At 48.8% G+C, this 20482-nt stretch overlaps 1 protein-coding gene across 4 annotated transcripts in view; it reads right to left on the reverse strand.

The window, feature by feature from the left end:
- Positions 1-7765: 7765 nt before the first annotated feature.
- LOC138372105 (peptidyl-prolyl cis-trans isomerase-like) overlaps positions 7766-20482 on the reverse strand; it is a 461493-nt gene continuing 448776 nt past the window's right edge. For all 4 annotated transcript variants that reach the window (XM_069337386.1, XM_069337388.1, XM_069337385.1 and 1 more), the window contains 3 exons: positions 20199-20464; positions 11918-12133; positions 7766-11804 (listed from right to left, as the gene is read on the reverse strand). In XM_069337386.1, the coding sequence (XP_069193487.1) occupies positions 11292-11804; positions 11918-12133; positions 20199-20315 (846 nt within the window). In that variant the 5' untranslated portion in view covers positions 20316-20464 and the 3' untranslated portion in view covers positions 7766-11291. The remainder of the gene's footprint in view (positions 11805-11917; positions 12134-20198; positions 20465-20482) is intronic.

Below are 20482 nucleotides of genomic sequence, written 5' to 3' on the forward strand. Positions count from 1 at the left end.
CGACTACTACAGGAAGGACTGGATTAAAGCACTCCAGAGCCATGAGGGCACTGTGAGTGTCAACTACAACAACAAAGGAGAGTTGACAGCGAGAAAGCAGTGACGAAGGACATACAAAATAGCATAAAGTTCCACCATGAAAATGCTAGTCTCCGGAGGCAGGCGACACATATAGGTGTTGTCAGGAAAAACAACAGAGTAGCCAACACCGTCGGCAGACTTAGACCTTTCTGTACTTAGATTTAGACCCAGACTTTACTCCCCTTACTCCTCCCCCCTCCACCCCTGTAGGAGGGGTAAAGCTTTAGTCACGTGAGTCAAAGTTTTACAAAACTAAGGAAAGGGGACCCTTCAAAGGGGCAAGGACGGAACGACATGAAGAGAAATATTGGAAACACGAACCGAAAGAGAATCTTGTATGCGAGACAATCGTACAGAAACCAAGAAGTAAGTGGTGAAAGGGAACAGGAGACCACAGGAGGAGTAAAGGTCCAAGTACGACATTAACGAGTAAGGGACCGTGCAAGGTAGCGAAGACAGTAGCGATCATGTTGATCCTGTAGAGACAGGACGCCAGTTTCGGCGTTAGCGATCACAGGCTTAGGGTAGGAGTCGAAAGAAAGGCACCAGATCTGAAGAGCAACTCAGTATGGTGCAGAGTATCCAAACGGCGACGATTAGAAGGAGAAGTAGACTAGTAAACAGAGCAACCATAATCGAGTTTAGACAGTAAGAGAGATGAATGTAGAAAGAGGAGCATGCGCCTATCCGCTCCCTAAGAAGTATGAGACAAGACCTTATATCAGTTAGGGGCCTTAGAGCGTTAAACTCGGAGGTAAGAGATATAGGGTGACCAAGACGAACAAGTGTCAAAGATTAACAGAATCTTTGTACACAAGGGGATGACAATAAAGCGACAACGAGGGATGAAGAACGACCTGCTTCTAAATAAAAGTCATAGCACAAGTTTTACTTGTAAAGAACTTGAAGCCATGATTGGTGACCCAAGACGACACGGCATCAATCATAAATTAAAACCGTCGTTGATGGAAAGGCGAGTCATCACCTCGACAGCCAGGTGATGTCGAGGTAAATAGGTACTCCCAGGTACCTATTTACTGCTAGGTGAACAGACGCATCAGGGTAAAAGAAACTCTGCCCATTTGTGTCCGCCTCCACTTGAGATCGAACCTGAAATCTCAGGACTACGAATGCTGAGCGCATTCTTCTCAGCTGTCAGGCCCCAAAAGTTCAAAGTTTAAATAAACATGTCCAAAGTTCCAGTACTTTGTCCAGTTCAAAGTGAACGTATCAACCTGGAGGACAGAATGGCCTTGGGCTTCAAGGATATGTTTAATATCCTCATGGCAGTCTTTCAGGTCCCTAACACCAGCCGCAACATAGTGCGGGCGGATAACAGTGTCAATACTGACATTTAACCAGGCATTTTTGGAGATCCTAACAGGAGATCTTTTTTTGGATTTTTGGAGATCCCAATGCTGGACAATATGGCTAAGTGGGCAGCTGCTTCCCGAGAAGGAGCAGCAATGACACATGAACCAGTACGGGTTAAAAGAAACAGAGGTATACACTGAATCAACGAGGTGTTTATGGAGGAAGAAATCATCAGGCCGTGTAGAATCCAGATGGTTGAGGTCAAAGTATTTAGTCCACGTAGCAGGGCCAAACAAGGTGTGGAACATATTAGCACTGACAGGAATCATTCAAAGTGCAGCTGTGTGTGTGTGGGGTGGGGGGGTTGTAACGAAGCACACCACATTAAGAGTGGGGGGGGGGTGTAAGGTGATGAGATGGTCATCCCTGAGGTCGTTGAGCTCAACCCTACCACAGAGGTGGGAGGGGACCGGAGCTGGGGGGTCTGTCGATAGGGTCAAAGGAGTAGCTTGGTCTGGGCCCAATGTAGCGGGGGCTAAAGAGCCCAATCTTACAACACAGTACGCCTCAGGGGCTTGGTCGCCCACCCCACGAGCCTGGGGAAGTTATAAGAGGATCATTCAGTGGCAAAGGAATGAGCAGGAAATAATTTAATTTACGAATAAAGTCCCATACTCACCATGGAAACACAATTAGAAGATAGAACACCCGACAAGATGGCCCCCCCTCCATCCCAGGGGTGTATCATGAGTATACTCCCCGCAATCATCACCTTAAGAACCGTCAGTCCGTCAAAATCGGGTTCAGCAACGCAGGCGAGGATTGACAATAAAAGCGTCCCCTCCCTCATAACGTCGGGTACCACAGTTCTACGGGTGAAAGTGTGCCTCCCCTAACATCCGGGCGTCAAAACAGAAGATGTTCGAAAGAATAATGAAGCATGTAAAAGATCGGCGGGAAATGAAAATTAGAATGAAGAAGAGAGGGAAGGCTAAACGAAACATAAGGAAGAGGAAATAGCATCCAGCATGATTAGTGAAGACGGCAGAGGACTGTCCCATGGAGCATCACACCCTGGCTGCTGCCCACTAAGCCCCTCTCACGAAAGGACAATGGAGTATGTCCTTTAGAAGCATAAGACTACTAAAGGACAGAGGAAATGCTGCCCCATGGAGCATCACACCCTGACAGCAGCCCACCAAGCCTCCTCACGTCAACAACGGGCTGGAATGTGAAGGGGTGACGGTAGGAGACCAGCTCCATTGTCACTCGGCGTTAAACCCTAAACTACTTGTTACGGACCCGAATCCAGCGTCCGAGCACGGAGCAGTGACGACCGCGCCATCTGTGGGTCAGCTCCCGAAACCCCCTCCAAATGGACGACGACACCTGGTGAGGACGACATGTACTGGCCACGAGGGCCAGTTTCCAGTCCTGTTCAGCTCACAACACAGCCGCTGCTGACCTCTGGTGAGGTGGTGCTCAGACGACAACGCCATCTATGGAGTGGATAGTTGGGCGTTTGGGTCTGAGCCTGTAAGTGAGGTGCTTTAGTGTGTCCCTGTTACTAATGACGTGTCTGATTACAGAGTCGACCTGGGACTGCTGTAATGGAAGTTGGATCAGTCTACCCAAGGCAGCCGTCTCGACACCAAGTGTTTTGCTGCAGCAGTTGTGAGTCGCCTCCCGGATGAACACTGTGGTGTTACCCTGCCTGTGAAGCGGCAGTTGAAGGATTGTCATACCCGGGACTGACTGGTGGAGACGCTTAACCACTGGGGTATTGTGGAAAGGAGAGTGATCTGTGGTATCACACGAGGCTCCTGACTAGGGCGCTACCCTAGTATCGCTCGTGGAGTGGCCTAACCAGCGTTGCTGATTCGGAACCTGCCAGCCATCTGCTGGACTTGTGGTTGACGGCCTCCACGGCGGTGCCCCCAGTGGAACTGTGTTTTGGCTGGCCTGTGGCCGGGGTAGACTCAGCTTCTCGAAGGATTCGCCGTGAGGCCACGAGAGCACCGAGAGCTTGGCACCGAGAGGATCCAGAGTCTTCAGAAGAAGACGACAGTGTATTATAGTGTTTATACCCGTGTAATCGTTTATATATATTTATTGGTGACGGTGATCATTATATTATATTAAATTTATGACTTTATTTCCCTTCCCCTTTTAATTTACTTGCGTTACGGATCACATCCCTTGAAAGCCACTACTGGCTTGGGGCCGGATACCCTTCCTCTAACAACATCAGAGTAAGAACCCAGTTGCGACCCGAGAGGGCCGTAACACTACTGCAGCAGACAACGACTGTCAAGTGAAAGGCAGTACAGGGGCTATGCTGACCCAAACCAACACTGCTGCAACCCTACCAACAGCCATGTTAACTCTGCCTCAGGGGAAAAGGAAACTACTAGTCAGGGGCTGTTTTATGAGGGTTCCAAGAAAACCTTTGTCACACAGAGAGCTGAACAAATGGAATTCTATCCAGTGATGCAGGTCACCCTAAATATACTTGGGTTTTTATCCAACAGTGGACCTAAACCCTACATCATAGTCAAAACCTACATTCCCTTGGGTGGTTACCTCAGACCTGTATTCTCTATAGTCGTGGACACAATCCCATCTGACCTACATATACCAGGTCTAGGGATCACAATTAAACTTTTAAAACAGCAGCGAGTCAAATTAGCTGACCCATAAAACAAATCTGACCGTATCAAAGATATAGGAGTGTTAATGGGGTCAGATTATTATAACTTCATCTCTGGCAAACACCAATTGCACGGGATGACCATACTGAACTCTGCAGGTGGAAAGTCCCATTGTGTGAAGAGAACTGGAATGGTGGAGATGTGATTATAAACTAGTGAAGATATTGACTCTTATACGTTTCACCTTTTTTAAGCCGGGTCTTTCCCTCTACCCCCGTCCACTCCCACAGCAGTACACAGGTACACATAGTTACACAGCAGTACACAGGTGCACATAGTTACACAGCAGTACACAGGTGCACATAGTTACACAGCAGTACACAGGTGCACATAGTTACACAGCAGTACACAGGTGCACATAGTTACACAGCAGTACACAGGTGCACATAGTTACACAGCAGTACACAGGTGCACATAGTTACACAGTAGTACACAGGTGCACATAGTTACACAGCAGTACACAGGTGCACATAGTTACACAGCAGTACACAGGTGCACATAGTTACACAGCAGTACACAGGTGCACATAGTTACACAGCAGTACACAGGTGCACATAGTTACACAGCAGTACACATAGTTACACAGCAGTACACAGGTGCACATAGTTACACAGCAGTACACAGGTGCACATAGTTACACAGCAGTACACAGGTGCACATAGTTACACAGCAGTACACAGGTGCACATAGTTACACAGCAGTACACAGGTGCACATAGTTACACAGCAGTACACATAGTTACACAGCAGTACACAGGTGCACATAGTTACACAGCAGTACACAGGTGCACATAGTTACACAGCAGTACACAGGTGCACACAGTTACACAGCAGTACACAGGTGCACACAGTTACACAGCAGTACACAGGTGCACATAGTTACACAGCAGTACACAGGTGCACATAGTTACACAGCAGTACACATAGTTACACAGCAGTACACAGGTGCACACAGTTACACAGCAGTACACAGGTGCACATAGTTACACAGCAGTACACAGGTGCACATAGTTACACAGCAGTACACAGGTGCACATAGTTACACAGCAGTACACAGGTGCACATAGTTACACAGCAGTTCACAGGTGCACATAGTTACACAGCAGTACACAGGTGCACATAGTTACACAGCAGTACACAGGCTCACATAGTTACACAGCAGTACACAGGTGCACATAGTTACACAGCAGTACACAGGTGCACATAGTTACACAGCAGTACACAGGCTCACATAGTTACACAGCAGTACACAGGTGCACATAGTTACACAGCAGTACACAGGTGCACATAGTTACACAGCAGTACACAGGTGCACACAGTTACAAAAGCAGTGTGTAAACAAGAGGCTGGGTTGATATATTTGGAGGAGAGTGTGAAGCCCAGACTGTTACTGGGTCTCAGCCAGCAAGGGAGGCGCCACGGCGTCAGATGCATCAGTGTAAACATTGCCCCAACATCCCAGTGGAGTGTTTAAGGCACTCAACAACGGGTCGTTAGCAGTGTCTCCTATGACCAACTGCTCATACCTTTCCATGCATGTAATATTCTTTTGTCTTGGTGTCGAGAATGGCTGATCTTAATTACCTCAGGGAATGTTATTGATGAACAATTATCAACGGACTTACCAAGTGTCTGACCATATGTTGATTTATTGGTAACTATTTTAGGCCAGGAAGTGAAGGTTATGTGGTGAAGATATTGAACACATTAGATATATGTACAGTTTTGACCAAAGGTTCACCTCAGTTACAGTGGAGTTCTTATATCCCGTGTGATATAAGACAATTAACATGTTTGTGACATGGTGTAACGGGAGTGTTGAGGAGAGTTCAAGAAAAGTACACTGAGGGGTTGTGGGTCCAGCCTCAGTTAATATCAATATTGGTCATCGTCATTTATTTGTATTAAATGTTTTAATTTTTGACTTAGGAGTTTATTTCCTACCTCTGCAGGTGTGGAAGTGAACCGAGAGTAATTAAAGCCCGTCACTATTTCTCGAATGCATATAGATACAAATCCGGATGGGAATAATGAAATTAGTGAGAAAATCCTTAGGAGCCGTGATGAGGATTCGAACCTATGTGGTGGGTATTCCCACGCACACACCCCAGACAATCAGGCCACGACATGGAAAAGAACTGCAATCTGGAGTTCTGCAGAACACTCGAGGGTTTCCTGAGGCTTCTACTGAAGCCGGACCAGGATTTTCACACATTCACTCCCCCCCCCCCCCCCATGCACTCTGACAAAGTGGCATGGGGGTAATCACATGTTAGTGTCATTACTCTATTAAAAGAGGAGCATCAGAGGTAGAACATTCCTAGATGACAGCGAGAGTGCATGGTGGGGGGGGGGGGATTGTGTGAAAATCTCCCTAGAGTGCATGGGGGATTTTGTGAAAATCCACCAGAGTGCATGGGGGGATTTTGTGAAAATCCTGGTCCGGCTTCAGTAGAAGCCTCAGGAAACCCTCGTGTGTTCAGCAGAACTTCAGGTTGCAATCCTTTTCCATGCTGTGGCCTGATTGTCTGAGGCGTGTGCATTGGGCTACCAAACACACAGGTTGTTAGTGTGATTACTCGCTATGATCAAATTAGTATTGGTGAGGATTGCTAAACATGCCCTCGTACTGATTTTTTTAGGATTACACTAATTTCTTTGTCGTCCTCTGTGCATGAACCTTCGTTTATAATAATAGGTCCAATACTGGAGGAGATTTTTATTACTATTTCACATACTTGAAGAAATATTTTGGAGTGTTCTTTATCTCTTGATTGGCTTTCTGTTCTAATTTACAGGCTTTACAAGAATGTAAAAACATCATTGCTATGTATTCTTATAAACCCAATGTACCTACTTTTATATATAAATAAATAAATGGCATTTCTTCACTCTGGTATGGTTGGTGGACGTATGGTTGATGTGAGGCCTCACCAGGTGACTCTCTGGGTGTTACTGGCATCAGTGAAGTGCCAGAAGCAGAGCTTTCTTTCCTTCACAGCTGAGGGGAGGAACCAGTGGAGCTGGGGGTGCCCAAAGCCTCACAGGGACAACGACTATCCAAAGTGGACCTCTGGGCTCATATTGCTGCTCAGCAACGACAGCAGTGATTCTTGTTGACACTCCCAAGATGGCTGAGAAAGAACTAAGAAATAATCCCCACCTGTTATGATATGAGGTTATGAGGTTATCATGAGGTTTTCATATCTCCCAATATATATATATATATATATATATATATATATATATATATATATATATATATATATATATATATATATATATATATATATATATATATATATATATATATATATGCGGAAAATCCACAGAGAAATATGAAATGAGGTGAACGTTTCGGCTTTGTTAAAGCCTTTGTCAACACCAGACTGACTGACAACATCAGTCAGTCTGGTGTTGACAAAGGCTTTAACAAAGCCGAAACGTTCACCTCATTTCATATTTCTCTGTGGATTTTCCGCATAAAATGATCAGTGTTTTGTGATCGTCAATTGCATATATATATATATATATATATATATATATATATATATATATATATATATATATATATATATATATATATATATATATATATATATATATATATATATATATACATGTGTATCAAAGTCATGTGTATGTGTTATACATCTCACAGTGCCAAAATATAATTTAATGTTAGAGGACAATGTAATGGACAATAATGAAAGGGAAATTACACAGTATACATGACAGTAATACATCCGAGACCTAAATATATACATTCTCCATCATAGTTCACATAATATTTCCTATACAGCATTATGTAGCATTCCATAATATAAGCATATACGGATGTTTTTCAAGCTACATTACATTAGGCTACTGCTATTCCCTAGACTTCTAATATATATCTCCACAAATATATGGCAAGGACTTATGGTACAGATATATAATATACATAGATGTATATGTGGAATACATTGGCAATACACATTTAATACTAGTGTGTTATCGAAAAAAGAATAACTACATAAATTAATATTCGTGATACTAGGCTAATCAGCCAAGACATCACTATACAGTTTGAGCACATCATACACCAGCTACAGTATGATCATACTGGTGTATGTGTGGTCATAACACCACCTCACACCCATATGGTAATATCACAACACACCATGGTCCAGTATGGTAATATCACAACACACCATGGTCCAGTATGGTAATATCACAACACACCATGGACCAGTATGGTAATATCACAACACACCATGGTCCAGTATGGTAATATCACAACACACCATGGACCAGTATGGTAATATCACAACACACCATGGACCAGTATGGTAATATCACAACACACCATGGTCCAGTATGGTAATATCACAACACACCATGGTCCAGTATGGTAATATCACAACACATCATGGTCCAGTATGGTAATATCACAACACACCATGGACCAGTATGGTAATATCACAACACACCATGGACCAGTATGGTAATATCACAACACACCATGGACCAGTATGGTAATATCACAACACACCATGGACCAGTATGGTAATATCACAACATACCATGGTCCAGTATGGTAATATCACAACACACCATGGTCCAGTATGGTAATATCACAACACATCATGGTCAAGTATGGTAATATCACAACACACCATGGACCAGTATGGTAATATCACAACACACCATGGTCCAGTATGGTAATATCACAACACACCATGGACCAGTATGGTAATATCACAACACACCATGGACCAGTATGGTAATATCACAACACACCATGGACCAGTATGGTAATATCACAACACACCATGGTCCAGTATGGTAATATCACAACACACCATGGTCCAGTATGGTAATATCACAACACACCATGGTCCAGTATGGTAATTTTTTTTTTTTTTTTTTTTGAGATATATACAAGAGTTGTTACATTCTTGTACAGCCACTAGTACGCGTAGCGTTTCGGGCAAGTCCTTAATCCTATGGTCCCTGGAATACGATCCCCTGCCGCGAAGAATTGATTTTTCATCCAAGTACACATTTTACTGTTGCGTTAAACAGAGGCTACAGTTAAGGAATTGCGCCCAGTAAATCCTCCCGGGCCAGGATACGAACCCATGACATAGCGCTCGCGGAACGCCAGTTGAGTGTCTTACCACTACACCACGGAGACTGACGGAGACTTGCAATATCACAACACACCATGATCCAGTATGGTAATATCACAACACAGCCTTGTGATAGTGAAATAGCAGTGATAGTGAGGTAATGGTGATATGGCAGTGGTAGTGAGGTGATGGTGCTATGGCAGTGATAGTGAGGTAATGGTGATATGGCAGTGGTAGTGCGGTGATGGTGCTATTGCAGTGATAGTGAGGTGATGGTAGTATAGCAGTGGTAGTGAGGTGATGGTGCTATGGCAGTGATGGTGAGATAGTGGTGCTGTAGCAGTGATATATCAGTGAATGTAAGGAGGAAATATATCAGTGTGAGGTGATAATGCAGAGACAGTGAAATGATGTTGGTGTAGCAGTGATAGTGTTATGTGATAGTGAGCTGTTGGTGATATAACAGTGACAACAGCTGTCATATGGTGACACCAACAATTTGTTACTCAACATGGTCAGTATATGACCCCAAGTGTGGGGCCTGAGGTGATGGTGATATATAGTGGTGATAGTGAAGCTATAGTGATACAGGAATGATAGGTTACAGTACTGAGTAGATATAGCATTGATGGTGATACAGCCGTGACTGTCAGGTATATGATACCAAAGTATAAATACCAAACTGTTAAATACCAAAGATAGTGAAATTATGATGACAATGATAAAGGTCTGTCCTTAAATTACATTGGTATCAAAACACGCAGTCCATGGTGATGCAGGAGTGATAGTGGTGATGGTACAATGAACCAGTGGCAGCACAACACCACAGTAGTGATGGTGGTACAGTGAACTAGAGTGGCAGCACAACACCACAGTAGTGATGGTGGTGGTATAGTGAACTAGAGTGGCAGCACAACACCACAGTAGTGATGGTGATGGCACAGTGAACTAGAGTGGCAGCACAACACCACAGTAGTGATGGTGGTACAGTGAACTAGAGTGGCAGCACAACACCACAGTATAGTGAACTAGAGTGGCAGCACAACACCACAGTAGTGATGGTGGTGGTACAGTGAACTAGAGTGGCAGCACAACACCACAGTAGTGATGGTGATGGTACAGTGAACTAGAGTGGCAGCACAACACCACCGTAGTGATGGTGATGGTACTGTGAACTAGAGTGGCAGCACAACACCACAGTAGTGATGGTGGTGGTACAGTGAACTAGAGTGGCAGCACAACACCACAGTAGTGATGGTGATGGTACAGTGAACTAGAGTGGCAGCACAACACCACAGTAGTGATGGTGGTGGTACAGTGAACTAGAGTGGCAGCACAACACCACAGTAGTGATGGTGGTGGTACAGTGAACTAGAGTGGCAGCACAACACCACAGTAGTGATGGTACAGTGAACTAGAGTGGCAGCACAACACCACAGTAGTGATGGTGGTGGTACAGTGAACTAGAGTGGCAGCACAACACCACAGTAGTGATGGTGATGGTACAGTGAACTAGAGTGGCAGCACAACACCACAGTAGTGATGGTGGTGGTACAGTGAACTAAAGTGGCAGCACAACACCACAGTAGTGATGGTGGTGGTACAGTGAACTAGAGTGGCAGCACAACACCACAGTAGTGATGGTGGTGGTACAGTGAACTAGAGTGGCAGCACAACACCACAGTAGTGATGGTGATGGTACAGTGAACTAGAGTGGCAGCACAACACCACAGTAGTGATGGTACAGTGAACTAGAGTGGCAGTACAACACCACAGTAGTGATGGTGATGTACAGTGAACTACAGTGGCAGTACAACACCACAGTAGTGATGGTACAGTGAACTAGAGTGGCAGCACAACACCACAGTAGTGATGGTGATGTACAGTGAACTAGAGTGGCAGCACAACACCACAGTAGTGATGGTGATGTACAGTGAACTAGAGTGGCAGCACAACACCACTGTAGTGATGGTACAGTGAACTAGAGTGGCAGTACAACACCACAGTAGTGATGGTGATGTACAGTGAACTAGAGTGGCAGCACAACACCACAGTAGTGATGGTACAGTGAACTAGAGTGGCAGCACAACACCACAGTCCACCACAGTCACCTCCTTAATGTCACTGTGGCTGACTGCTGCCCTCACCACATCCAGGCCGCTCACCACATCACCGAAGACATCTGGCCACAGGTCACCATCCTGGAGGTCCCTGGTGATGATGATGAACTGGGCACTCGTGGGATCCCCCGGCTCATACCAGGTCCCCACAGCTCCTGCCCAGCCTGACCCCCGGTACTGCCCCTGGAGGTCAGGCAGCAGTGGGGCTCCTCCCTCACCATCATTACTCTCGTAGTCTCCGCCCTCCACATACTCCCCCGGCCCACCCTTGCCCGACACCCACAGCAGTTTAGTGTTGCGGTAGGTGTGGCCCCGCTGGCCTGTACACAACAACACAAACTGTCTGGCCAGCGGAGTGTCAGGGGTCAGCCGGATGGTGACCCGCCCTCTTATTGACCCCGCCCACCCGAGGTCAAGAAACGCCAGGGTGCAGGAGGGCTCCAGCACGCCCACAACCTCACTCTCCTGCAGGAAATGAAATAAATCATGCTGATAACTGTATAACAGAATGTTATATTAGTTATCATAACTCAATAAGTCAGTAATGTCAGTAAAACTAGTGGGTGTAATAAAGTAACCTGGAGGGTGTGGGCGTGGGCGGGCGTGGGCTGACGCAGGAGTGGGTGGAGGTACAGCTGTCCGTCTTGTAGAGTTATCCTGGCGGAGCGGCGGCCATCTTGGTCTTCCTGGACGGCCAACACCCGGCCAGCCTCCACCAGCCTCTTGACGGCCACCACCCGGCCAGCCTCCACCAGCCTCTTGACGGGCTCACTCATCCTGCGGAGGTCCTCAACCTGTGGACAGTGTCAGCCCCATTATCACCTGTGGACAGTGTCAGCCCCATTATCACCTGTGGACAGTGTCAGCCCCATTATCACCTGTGGTCAGTGGCAGCCCCATTATCACCTGTGGACAGTGTCAGCCCCATTATCACCTGTGGTCAGTGCCAGCCCCATTATCACCTGTGGTCAGTGTCAGCCCCATTATCACCTGTGATCAGTGTCAGCGCCATTATCACCTGTGGTCAGTGTCAGCCCCATTATCACCTGTGGTCAGTGTCAGCCCCATTATCACCTGTGGTCAGTGTCAGCCCCATAATCACCTGTGGTCAGTGTCAGCCCCATTATCACCTGTGGTCAGTGTCAGCCCCATTATCACCTGTGGTCAGTGTCAGCCCCATTATCACCTGTGGTCAGTGTCAGCCCCAATACCACCTGTGGACAGTGTCAGCACCATTATCACCTGTGGTCAGTGTCAGCCCCATTATCACCTGTGGTCAGTGTCAGCCCCATTATCACCTGTGGTCAGTGTCAGCCCCAATACCACCTGTGGACAGTGTCAGCCCCATAATCACCTGTGGTCAGTGTCAGCCCCATTATCACCTGTGGTCAGTGTCAGCCCCATTATCACCTGTGGTCAGTGTCAGCCCCATTATCACCTGTGGTCAGTGTCAGCCCCATTATCACCTGTGATCAGTGTCAGCGCCATTATCACCTGTGGTCAGTGTCAGCACCATTATCACCTGTGGTCAGTGTCAGCCCCATTATCACCTGTGGTCAGTGTCAGCCCCATTATGCAGGACATGTAGCTCCAGCTTTCCCCCCTCTACTGATAAGTGATTGGAGCTGGACCTGTAACTCCAGCCCCCCTCTACTGGCAGAGGGTTGGTGCTGGACCTGTAGCCCCAGCCCCCCTCTACTGGCAAGGGGTTGGTGCGGGACCTGTAGCTCTATCCCTCCTCTAATGGCTGGAGGGACGTGCTGAACCTGTAGCTCCACCCCTTCTCTACTGGCAAGGGGTTGGTGCTGAACCTGTAGCTCCAGCCCACCTCTACTGGCAGGAGGTTGGTGCTGGACCTGTAGCTCCAGCCCCCTCTACTGGCAGGGGGTTGGTGCTGATCCTGTAGCTTTAGCCCACCTCTACTGGCAGGAGGTTGGTGCTGGACCTGTAGCTCCAGCCCCACTCAACTGGCAGGGTTTGGTGCTTTAACTGTAGCTTCAGCCCCCTTCTCCTGGCAGGGGGTTGGAGCTGGAACTGTAGCACCAGCCCCCCTTCTACTGGCAGTGGGGGGGGGGGGGGGGTTGGTGCTGGACCTGTAGCTCCAGCCCCTCTCTACTGGCAGGGGGTTGGTGCTGGACCTGTAGCTCCAGCCCCCTGTACTGGCAGGGGGATGGTGCTGGACCTGTAGCCTCCCCCCCCCCACCTCTACTGGCAGGGGGTTGGTACTGGACTTGTAGCTCCAGCCCCCCTCTACTGGCTGGGGGGTGGTATTGGATCTGTAGCCCCAGCCCCCCCCCCCCTCTAATGGCAGAGGGATAGTGCTGGACCTGTATCTTCGGCCTCTCGTCTACTGGCAGGGGGGTTGGTGCTGGACCTGTAGCTTCAGCCCCCCAACCTTTACTGGCAGGGGGGGTTGGTGCTGGGCCTGTAGCTCCAGGCCCCCTCTACTGGCAGGGGTGCTAGGTGGTGGACTTGTAGCTCCAGCCCCCTTCTCCTGGCAGGGAGTTGGTGCTGGACCTGTAGCTCCAGCCCACCTCTACTGGCTGGGGGTTGGTGCTGGACCTGTTGCTCCAGCCCCCCCCCCTCTACTGGAAGGGGTTTGGTGCTGGACCTGTAGCTCCCAACCCCCTCTACTGGCAGGGGGGTTGGTGCTGGACCTGTTACTCCAGCCCTACTCTACTGGCAGGGGGTTGGTGCTGGACCTGTAGCTCCAGCCCCATCTAATGATAGGGGTTTGGTGCTGGACCTGTAGCTCCAGCCCCCCCCCCCCTCTACTGGCAAGGGGTTGGTGCTGGACTTGTAGCTCCAGCTCCCTCTACTGTAAGGGGGTTGGTGTTGGACCTGTAGCTCCAGTCCGCCTCTACTGGCAGGGGGGTTGGTGCTGGACCTGTAGCTCCAGTCCCCCTCTACAGGCAGAGGATTGGTGGTGGACCTGTAGCTCCAGCCCCATTCTCCTGGCAGGGGGTTGGTGCTGGACCTGTAGCTCCAGCCCACCTCTACTGGCAGGGGGTTGGTGCTGGACTTGTAGCTCTAGCCCACCTCTACTGGCAGGGGGTTTGGTGCTGGACCTGTAGCTCTAGCCCCCATCTACTGGCAGGGGGTTGCTGCTGGACTTGTTGTTCCAGCCCCCCTCTACTGGCAAGGGGTTGGTGTTGGACCTGTAGCTCCAGCCCCCCTTTACTGGCTGGGGGTTGGTCCTGGACTTGTAGCTCCAGCCCCCCTTTACTGGCAGGGGGTTGGTGCTGGACCTGTAGCTCCAGCCCCCCTCTACTGGCAGGGGGTTGGTGCTGGACGTATTTAATCCAGCCCCCTCTCCACTGGCAGGGGGTTGGTGTTGGACAAGTAGCTCTAGCCCCCTCTACTGGCAGGGGGTTGGTGCTGGATGTGTTTAATCCAGCCCCCCTCCTCCAACTGGCAGGGGGGTCGTGCTGGACCTTTAGCTCCAGCCCCCCTCTACTGGCAGATGGTTGGTGCTGGACCTGTAGCTCCAGCCCCCCCCCCCCCTCTACTTTGCAAGGGGTTGGTGCTGAATCTGTAGCTCTAGCCCACCTCTACTGGCAGGGGGTTTGGTTCTGGACCTGTAGCTCCAGACCCCCTCTACTGGCAGGGGGGGTTTGGTGCTGGACCTGTAGCTCCAACCCCCTTCTACTGGCAAAGGGTTGGTTCTGGACCTGTAGCTCCAGCCTCCTTCTACTGGCAAGAGGTTGGTGCTGGACCTGTAGCTCCAGCGCCCCTCTACTGACAAAGGGTTAGTGCTGGACCTGTAGCTCCAGACCCCCTCTACTGGCATGGTGTTGGTGCTGGACCTGAAGCTCCAGCCTCCCTCAACTAGCAGGGGGGTTGATGCTGGACCTGTAGCTCCAGCCCCCCCCTCTACTGGCAGGGGGGTGGTATTGGATCTGTAGCCCCAGCCCCCCCCCCCTCTACTGGCAGGGGGTTGCTGCTGGACCTGTAGCTCAAGCTACCCCCTCTACTGGCAGGGGGTTGGTGCTGGATTTGTAGCTCCAATCCCCCTGTACTGCCAGGGGGTTGGTGCTGGACCTGAAGCTTTAGCCGCCTCTACTGGCAGGAGGTTGGTGCTGGACCTGTAGCTCCAGCCTCCTTCTACTGGCAAGAGGTTGGTGCTGGACCTGTAGCTCCACCCCCCTCTACTGGCAAGGGGTTGGTGCTGAACCTGTAGCTCCAGCCCCTCTCTACTGGCAGGGGGTTGGTACTGGACCTGTAGCTCCAGGACCCCTCTACTGGCAGGGGGTTGGTGCTTGACCTGTAGCTCCAGCCTCCTTCTACTAGCAAGAGGTTGGTGCTGGACCTGTAGCTCCAGCCCCCCCCCCCCCTCTACTGGCAAGGGGGTTGGTGCTGAACCTGTAGCTCCAGCCCCTCTCTACTGGCAGGGGGTTGGTGTTGGACCTGTAGCTCCAGCCCACCTCTACTGGCAGGGGGTTGGTTCTGGACCTGTAGCTCCAGCCCCCCTCTACTGGTAGAGGGTTGGTGCTGGACCTGTAGCTCCAGCTCCCCCTCTACTGGCAGAGGGTTGGTGCTGGACCTGTAGCTCCAGCCCCACTCTACTGGCAGAGGGTTGGTGCTGGACCTGTAGCTCCAGCTTCCCCTCGACTCGCAAGGGGTTGGTTCTGGACCTGCAGCTCCTGCCCACCACTACTGGCATCGGGTAGATGCTGGGCCTGTAGCTCCAGTCCCCCTCTCTACTGGCTTATACCTGGTTGATACCTTCTTGAAGGGGTTCTGGGAGTTCTTCTACTCCCCAAGCCCGGCCCGAGGCCAGGCTCGACTTGTGAGAGTCTGGTCCACCAGGCTGTTGCTTGGAGCGGCCCGCAGGACCACATGCCCACTACAGCCCGGCTGATCCAGAACTTCTCTTAGAAAACCGTCCAGTTTTCTCTTGAAGATGTCCACGGTTGTTCCGGCAATATTTCTTATAGTCGCTGGGAGGACGTTGAACAACCGCGGACCTCTGATGTTTATACAGTGCTCTCTGATTGTGCCTATGGCACCTCTGCTCTTCACTGGTTCAATCTTGCATTTTCTTCCATATCGTTCACTCCAGTACGTTGTTATTTTACTGTGTAGATTTGGGACCTGACCCTTCAGTATTTTCAATGTGTATATTATTTGGTATCTCTATCATCTCCTCTCTAGGGAGTACATTTGGAGAGCTTTGAGACGATCCCAATAATTTAGGTGCTTTATCTCGTCTATGCGTGCCGTATATGTTCTCTGTATTCCCTCTATTTCAGCAATCTCTCCTGCTCTGAAGGGGGAAGTGAGTACTGAGCAGTACTCGAGACGGGACAACACAAGTGACTTGAAGAGTACAACCATTGTGATGGGATCCCTGGATTTGAAAGTTCTCGTAATCCATCCGATCATTTTTCTTGCTCACGCAATATTTGCTTGGTTATGTTCCCTAAACGTTAGGTCGTCTGACATCATTATTCCCAAATCCTTGACATGCTGTTTTTCTACTATGGGAAGATTCGATTGTGTTTTGTACCCTGTATTATGTTTCAGATCCTCATTTTTGCCGTACCTGAGTACCTGAAATTTATCACTGTTAAACATCATGTTATTTTCTGCTGCCCAATCGAAAACTTTGTTGACATCTGCTTGTAGTTTTTCAATGTCTTCAGCAGAGGTAATTTTCATGCTGATTTTTGTGTCATCTGCAAAGGACGACACGAAGCTGTGACGTGTATTTTTGTCTATATCAGATATGAGAATAAGGAACAGTAGCGGTGCAAGGACTGTACCTTGAGGTACAGAGCTTTTAACATCGCTTGGACTCGATTTTATCTGATTGACTGTTACTCTTTGTGTTCTGTTCAACAGGAAATTGAGTATCCAGCGTCTTACTTTTCCAGTTATTCCTATTGACCTCATTTTGTGAGCTATCACCCCTTGGTCACATTTGTCGAACGCCTTTGCAAAGTCTGTGTATACAACATCTGCATTTTGCTTTTCTTCTAGGGCTTCTGTGATTTTGTTATAGTGGTTGAGTAACTGTGACAGACAGGATCTTCCCGCTCTAAATCCATGTTGTCCTGGATTGTGCAATTCATTGTTTTCCATAAAACTAGAAATTTGATTCCTAATCACTCTTTCAAACACTTTTATTATGTGTGATGTTAGTGCAACTGGCCTATAATTTTTTGCCAAGGCTTTACTCCCCCCCCCCCCTTGTGCAACTGAGCTATATCTGCAGATTTAAGTGCTGCTGGTATCTCCCCTGTATCCAGGCTCTTTCTCCATATTACGCTGAGTGCTCGCACTACTGGTACTTTACATTTCTTTATGAATATTGAATTCCATGAGTCAGGCCCAGGAGCTGAGTGCATAGGCATATTGTCAATTTCTCTTTCAAAGTCTTCCGAGTTTGTGATAATATCCGTTATATTATCTGCAGCTTGAATGTCATTCATAAAGAAGCTGTCTGGGTCATCAACTTTCATGTTGTTTATTGGTGTGCTAAACATAGCCTCATACTGGCCTCTTAGAATTTCACTAATCTCTTTGTTGTCCTCTGTGTACGTACCTTCATTTGTAATTAACAGTCCAATACTGGTCGATGTTTTTGATTTTGATTTTGCGTATGTGAAAAAATATTTCGGATTTTTCCGTATCTCTTGTATAGCTTTCTACTCCAATTCCATTTCCTCAGACTCATATGATCGCTTCAACGTTTGTTCTACTTCTTCGATATCCCTGCTTAGGCTTATTTTCCTTGCTTGTGATAGTTGTGTCTGCCGAAGCATTTCCGTTATTCTTTTCCTTCTCCTGTACAGTCGTCTGCGTTCTCTTTCTAAAGTGGACCTCTTTCTGCCCCTCCTCACATGCACGTGCTTCAAGCAGACCTTGTAAGCTTCAGCTGTCAGTTCAGCTATTCCCTGTGTGGGAGTTTTGTCGCTTAAGACCGTCTCCCATTGAATGGTTGCAAGGTCTACATTTATTTTCTCCCAGTCAATCCTCCTATTGTTGAAATTGAATTGATTGAATATTCCTTCTCGCTTGTTGGGTCTCTTAGACCTACTACCGTTATTTATGCTAGTTCACTTCAATGAGCTTATGGTCTGAGTATGAAGGCTGGGGGGTTGGTGCTGGACCTATAGCTCCAGCCCCCCTCTACTGGCAGGGGGTTGGGGATGGACCTGCAGCTCCAGCCCCCTCTACTGGCAGGAGGTTGGTCCTGGATCTATAGCTCCAGACCCCCCTCTACTGGCAGGGGGTTGGTTCTGGACCTGTAGCTCCAGCCCCCCTCTACTGGCAGGGGGCTGGTTCTTGACCCGTAGCTCCTGCCCACCTCTACTGGCAGGGGATTGGTGCTGGACCTGTAGCTCCAGGTGCTGGACCTGTAGCTCCAGGTAAAGGACCTGGGTGTACTCATGTCGGAAGACCTTACCTTTAAAGAACACAATAAAGTAGCCGTCACAACTGCAAGAAAAATGACAGGTTGGATAACAAGAACTTTTCACACTAGAGATGCTATACCGATGATGATACTTTTCAAAACGCTTGTGCTATCTAGAGTGGAGTACTGCTGCACAATGACAGCCCCTTTCAAAGCTGGAGAAATTGCTGACCTAGAGAGCGTGCAGAGATCCTTTACTGCTAGAATCCACTCAGTAAAACATCTAAATTACTGGGACCGACTAAAGAGCCTAAATCTGTACTCCCTTGAGCGCAGGCGGGAGAGATACATAATAATTTACACGTGGAAAATAATTGAGGGGCTGGTCCCAAACCTGCACACAGAAATAACACCACATGAGACCAGAAGACATGGCAGGATGTGCAGAATACCCCCGTTGAAAAGCAGAGGTGCAACAGGTACTCTGAGAGAGAACTCTATCAACATCAGAGGCCCGAGACTGTTCAACACGCTTCCACTACACATAAGGGGCATAACTGGCAAACCCCTCACAGTGTTCAAGAGAGAACTGGATAAGCACCTCCAAAGGATACCTGATCAACCAGGCTGTGACTCATACGTCAGGCTGCGAGCAGCCGCGTCTAACAGCCTGGTTGATCAGTCCAGCAACCAGGAGGCCTGGTCGACGACCGGGCCGCGGGGACACTAAGCCCCGGAAGCACCTCAAGGTAGCCTCAAGGTAGGTAGGTAGCCAGCCCCCCCCCCCCCTACTGGCAAGGGTTTGGTTCTGGACCTGTAGCTCCAGCCCCCCTCTACTGGCAGGGGGTTGGTTCTGGACCCATAGCTCCAGCCACCCTCTACTGGCAGGGGGTTGGTTCTGGACCTGTAGCTCCAGCCCACCTCTACTGGCAGGAAGGTTAGTGCTGGACCTGTAGCTCCCGCCCCCTCTACTGGCACGGGGTTGGTGCTGGATCTGTAGCTCCAGCCCACCTCTACTGGCAGGGGGTTTGGTGCTGGACCTGTAGCTCCAGCCCCCTCCCCACACTCTACTGGCAGGGAGTTGGTGCTGGACCTGTAGCTCCAGCCCCCCTCTACTGACAGAGGGCTGGTGCTGGACCTGTAGCTCCAGCCCCCCTCTACTGGCAAGGGGTTGGTGCTGGACCTGTAGCTACAGCCTCCCTCTACTGGCTGACTCTGCGCCTTTGTGAGGGAGTCAGGATCCCGGGTTCAACAGAGGATCACAGGTTTAATCACCATGCAGGACAGAAATGTTTCCCATGTTTCCTTTCACCTGTTGCCTCTGTTCACCTACCAGTAAATATTTATCCAGGAGTTAGGCAACTATTGTGCATTGTATGTTAAGGAAAGTCAGTAGTTGACCTTGGGGAACCTCGATAAACCTAAGAACAGGCTTCCTCTCCTCAAAATGCAACTCAATATCTTGTGATATGACCTATGAGAGAAAATAAAAAACTTACTGTTAATTGCTTCTGGTGGATCTGTCCAGTGATTTCCTGAACTTTATTCATGATGCTGGAGGCTGAGTCTCCCAGGTGTACAGGGTCAGCTGTGGCACCTGTCTCTGTGGTCATCATCTCCAGGGCCTCCCTGATGGTCTCCTGCACCTGTCATTACCAACACAAACATTAATGGTGGAGGCTGAGTCTCCCAGGTGTACGGGGTCAGCTGTGGCACCTGTCTCTGTGGTCATCATCTCCAGGGCCTCCCTGATGGTCTCCTGCACCTGTCATTACCAACACAA

The sequence above is a fragment of the Procambarus clarkii genome, chromosome 37 (genome assembly GCF_040958095.1).
Source record: "Procambarus clarkii isolate CNS0578487 chromosome 37, FALCON_Pclarkii_2.0, whole genome shotgun sequence".
NCBI lineage: Eukaryota > Metazoa > Arthropoda > Malacostraca > Decapoda > Cambaridae > Procambarus > Procambarus clarkii.